Source organism: Lytechinus pictus, chromosome 2 (genome assembly GCF_037042905.1).
Source record: "Lytechinus pictus isolate F3 Inbred chromosome 2, Lp3.0, whole genome shotgun sequence".
NCBI lineage: Eukaryota > Metazoa > Echinodermata > Echinoidea > Temnopleuroida > Toxopneustidae > Lytechinus > Lytechinus pictus.
Window position 1 is genome coordinate 46964488 of NC_087246.1, and position 5255 is coordinate 46969742.

At 32.8% G+C, this 5255-nt stretch overlaps 1 protein-coding gene across 1 annotated transcript; it reads left to right on the top strand.

Moving 5' to 3' along the window:
* The first annotated feature begins 257 nt into the window (after positions 1-257).
* Positions 258-4967, top strand: LOC129271325 (protein phosphatase 1 regulatory subunit 16A-like). The gene is made up of 3 exons (XM_054908704.2): positions 258-355; positions 2141-2265; positions 3362-4967. Exons 1-3 carry the CDS (start codon positions 289-291, stop codon positions 3578-3580), a joined length of 411 nt encoding a protein of 136 aa, XP_054764679.2. The 5' UTR covers positions 258-288; the 3' UTR covers positions 3581-4967.
* The last annotated feature ends 288 nt before the right edge of the window (positions 4968-5255 follow it).

The window sequence follows — 5255 nt, forward strand, 5'->3', positions numbered from 1 at the left end:
CATATCTGATTGATACACGTCTAACAAAACTCAAATACACACGCATACTTATTGACGTTTGAAGGACTGAAAATGACAAAATATCCCCTAAATACTGTTTTATAGGACTTAAGTAAATGTATTCTTTGTTTTTCCTTGTAAATTTTGTCTTTTCCTTTATGAGCTGCTCATCCTACAATCATTCCATCTGCTGATTACTTAAATCTTGGTCATTCTAATATTTCCTTTCTCTCAATTTTTTTTTTCTTCAGAGGAGCACATCTCTTAGCAATCAACTCTGATGGTAACATGCCTTATGACATATGTGAAGATGAAGAAACGTTAGACTACATAGAGTCACAGATGGCAACGCAAGGTAAGCTATCAAATAATCTATTACTGTTAAAGGGATGGTCCAGGCTGGAGATATTTATATCTCAATAAATAGAGTAAAATTCACAGAGCAAAATGCTGAAAATTTGATCAAAGTCGGACAACAAACAACAAAGTTATTGAATTTTAAAGATTTGCATTATTTCGGTGAAACATTTCTAGGCATGTCTTTATGAATATTCATTAGTTGGGCTGATGATGTCATATCCCCACTTGTTCTTTTGTATTTTATTATATGAAATTAGGTTTATTCAAAAATTTTCTACTACGAACTAAAACAATTGGATTGACAACTGATTAAGTGCATTAGTTATTTATTGCCGCAACTTACATGTATTTCATCATAATGGAGACACATCATTAACACATGTATTTCATGTAATAACATAAGAAAAAGGAAAGTGGGGATGTGACATCATCAGCCCACCTAATGAATATTCATGGTGATGTGCACATAACTGTTTTCACAAAATATTGATAAACTTTGAAATTCAATAACTTCGTTATTTGTTATCCGATTTTATGAAATTTTCAGCATATTGCTCTGTGAATTTTACTCTATTTATTTAGATATAAATATTTTAAGCCATCCCTTTAAGGGTTATCACAGTCTCTGAGGAAAGGAAGACATACCTCTCTATCATTTTCATTATGTAGCCAGAAGGATAGATGGAATGTTTTAAGTGCAAATGATAGGTAATTGCAGATAATCAATCAGTCGGTCAGTCCATCCATTCGTCCGTCCGTTTGGAACACACAAATTGCTTTACTTTCTAATTACCCTTTGAGTTAAAATGGTAACCAACTGTACAATTGGGTATTGTGACATAATGATAATAATAATTATAATATTTATAGGGTGCTTAATACAGATGTTTCTAAGCACTCAGTTTTCTGCCCGTAAATTACCGGGGAAAATAAGAAATAGTGTTAATGAATTCAAAACAAAATTTAAAGAAACAAATGAAAGTCAACTAAGATGTGCACCTCCATATAGACCAACCCACAAAAGGTGGGTCTTTAGCAAGGACATGCACCCATTTTCTAGCTGTTAAACAGTATAAACATGACCTTGTCATGCCCTTTTGACTCGGTGATTGGGTTGATTCGTTGATACTGATGATAACATATTCTTGTATATGAAAACACAATTACATATATAAACATAGGAACACACACATTCTCACATTTGCCGATGATAAGTATTGAATTCAAACATGGACCATGGACCAGTCTTATTTAGATGTGAGATAACTTGTCATTTCTGTGTGTTATAATTAGATTAGATTAGATTAGGTTATATGAGATCAGATTAGATTAAATTATGATTATGGTTACAAGAAAGACTTTATGTTGCTGGAGTATGTTTCAATTTTCTGAACTCAACTATATATGTATTGGCCAAGCTTTCTACTACTTATGAATGTTTCCCATTGAGACATTTATCTTGGCCTATTATTAGATTCTAGTGCTTATTTCAATTTAAAGAAGCAAACTCATAAACAAAGAACTAAATGGGACATTACTGTTGCAAAAACTGACAGTAAAAAGAAGTTAATCAGTCTCATATTCTCCGAAAGATATTCAAAAGTAATGTCGTTAAATAAACTATAAAATTTTGTAATTGGTAATTTCATTCCTAACACATGAATTTTCGGTAAACAAAATTATCCATTTGAAATGGTGCACCAACATCCTTTATATCCCTCACTTTGATATCTTACAATTCATCGGAATAACTGTTTGATATTTTGCGATGTAATTGCAGGTATTACGCAAGATCAAATCGATGAACTAAGAGAAATTGTACCCAATAAGATGCTACAAGGAATGCAAGAGATCTATAAGAATGGAGGTGATTTAGAGATAAGAGACAATGTAGGAGCAACACCAGTAAGTAGTGCACCAAAATGATTATGATTCTATGAAAATACAATCCTTAGCTTTTGTCACAATGTTCATTTTGAATCTTTTCAATTTACTTAAATTAATTTGAACAGATGTTGTTATTATTTTCTCTGCTGTACAGGTATAAAAAAAAAACACCAATAACTCTCAAGACTAAATAGTTTTGTTTTTTTATGATTTTCAATATTTATACTTCTTGATTTGTATGTTTTTTATGAAGATTGTGGTAAATAAAGTTTCAATTTTGATTTTTGATAAGGATCAAGATTTCCACTAAGGAGTAAGGTGCTTTTTTACCCACTTAATTACCAAAAAATACCTTGTGTTATTTGAATGAGAATTCTATCCAGATCAGGGCCCCCGTAAAACAAAGGTTAGCGATTAATCGCTAAATGAAAAGGCCTATCACGATCATCCTTGCATGCGCATTTTGCTCAGTAGACTGACGAGGAACCAATCGGATTTGCTCTTTCAAATTAGCGATTAATCGCTAACCTTTGTGTTACGGGGTCCAGAACATACTTGGTGGATGTTTCATAAAGCTGTTTGTAAGTTACAAGCAACTTTGTGAATGACTCGTGATCCTTTCTTAGGTGGTACATCCAGACCAATGAAAATTTGGTATGCATACTTTACCTCGAGATAGGATCACCAGTTGTTCATAAAGTCTCTCGTAACCTAACAACAAAAAGATTTATGAAACACCTACCAGGTATTTTGCCTATGTAAAAGCAAAGTACATGTAATATCCCAGAAAGAAAATACCCCTATTAGTATGTTCGTACTTTTCAAAATCAGAACTTTGGTAGCTCTATCTCCATGGCCACATGGATTTTACAGTATGAAAGCAAATTATGTGATACAAGGCTAGAAGAATGCATATCTTGTGTAAAGTAATGCCAGAGTCTTGTAACAGCTCATACAAACAGTTACTATATCAAGTCCATATGTATGAACTAAATGAATTATTAATTTTGAGGCCTTAAAGTTCTTGTAATTAACAGTTATTTTGGTGCATATAGAAGCAACAGTCCATCATTAAGATTTATTAACTCTTGTTGCGTTTTCTTTCTGAATTCAGCTCCACATCGCCGTAGCCAATGGTTATGAGAAGGTGGTGCAGTACTTACTAAGCCACAACGTAGACTACGCTGCTCGGGATAATGATGGTTGGCAACCAATACATGCAGCAGTTTGCTGGGCACAGGTAAATATCATCACTCTCAGAACTACTAATCATCTTGCCCTAAAGCAGCTATCACTAATTGCTTTCCCTATTTGCAGTATTTTATACTGTTGATTCGGCAGAATTCTTTTCTCACCCCAAATCACACTACACACATGTCTTGCAGAAAAGTTTAAAATATTGTGATTCAACACCAAATACTTTTCTTTCATCCTTCAAATACTGCAATTCATTTAACAGTAAAACTACGAAATAAGCATCTCTTCCTTCAGAGGGAGCAACATGCATGTATCTATTATATGCTTTTCTCACAAGCCAGATTTTCCATAACCTGTACTAAAAGTGGGGCTAAATGACAAGGTAGCCCCACCTGTAGTCCAGGGGCCCGCCTTACAAAGACTTGCGTTTGATCGGATCAATTATAACTATGGAAAGCCATCAAAGTCGACATATAAAATTGATGTTTGCTCAATTTTTTTTCTAGATATGAATGCATATCCATTAATTCATTGATTTCTTGACAGTTTGGTGTGTTCTCCTTTGTTTACAAAGGATATTTTGCACATTTCCTGTAGAAAACATTATGACACTGGTGGATTTCCATAGAGTTACGATTGATTGGATCAATCGTAACTCTTTGTAAGATGGGGCCCATCACAACAAGTTTGCAAAGTGGGCTAACCCTACCAATAAGTATAAGTATTTATTTATTGTCCATAAATGGAAATTCTTCTTGTTTACATGCCGTGCAAATTCATAATAATGACAACAAATTATATCAATTCATACACAATACATGAACAATGAAATCTACATATGGAACATGGCAATAAACATAATATTACTTACATAATAAGTCATAACAGTGGTTTTTTTTTATAAGAAAGGCATTTGGTAAGTTTATTGCAATTAAGGAGATATTAAAGAAAGACATTATTGGATTGAATTAATTATAAAGTAAATTATATATGTAGTATAGGATTCTCTGGGACTGCAAACTGGCTGAATTAAATTATTTCTGCTCCCATGGCGAACCAACACATGCATGGCAGCCTTTATTTGTTATTCCATTTATAGACTTTTCTTCTTTTTAAAACAATTATATCAGGGTTGGTTTAAAATGTATACATGTTATGCACCGATGAATGGCAATTTTTTCATAAAGGGATAATAAATCATCAATTCTATTCAACTGAATGAAATGATATTTGATCAGAGCTTGCCGGTTTCCGAGAAATGTTTATATCGAACAAGAAATGCTTCACTGGTATAGTACTCTGTGTGGATTCTTTCATAACACTCCACAGCAGCAATACTTTAAAATGGGTTAATACACTGCCGTTTGAAATTTGCTTCCATGATTAGTTTTTGTGTTTTATGGGTTGAAAATTATTAACGCAAATGTTAGAGTAGAAGAGAATGTAGAATTATGTTAACATTCGTTCTGCAGAATGGTTGTAACTTAAAGGGGAATCCAACCCAAATATAAACTTGTTTTTATAAGAAAAAGAAAAATCAGACAAGTTGATAGGTGAAAGTTTGAACAATATTGGACAAACAACAGAAAGTTATGAATTTTTAAAAGTTGTAAATATTAGTAATCACTATACTCATGGAGACTTCAAATTGGCCGCATATGGGATGTCATAGTGATGTAAGGCAAGGACTACTCTTCCATGTACTCCAATACATATTATGGCTAAAATGTCATTTTTCCCAAAAGTTTTACTTCAAATTATATTTTTCTTTCATGAGGACATTAAACAATATACTACCTGAGTTATATTTA

Excerpts from the sequence above, each read along its gene's own strand:
- LOC129271325 (XM_054908704.2), top strand. The coding sequence starts at position 289 with ATGCCTTATGACATATGTGAAGATGAAGAAACGTTAGACTACATAGAG. Across the intron at positions 356-2,140 it reads GTCACAGATGGCAACGCAAG|GTATTACGCAAGATCAAATC; the intron begins GTAAGCTATCAA and ends ATGTAATTGCAG. Across the intron at positions 2,266-3,361 it reads ACAATGTAGGAGCAACACCA|CTCCACATCGCCGTAGCCAA; the intron begins GTAAGTAGTGCA and ends TTCTGAATTCAG.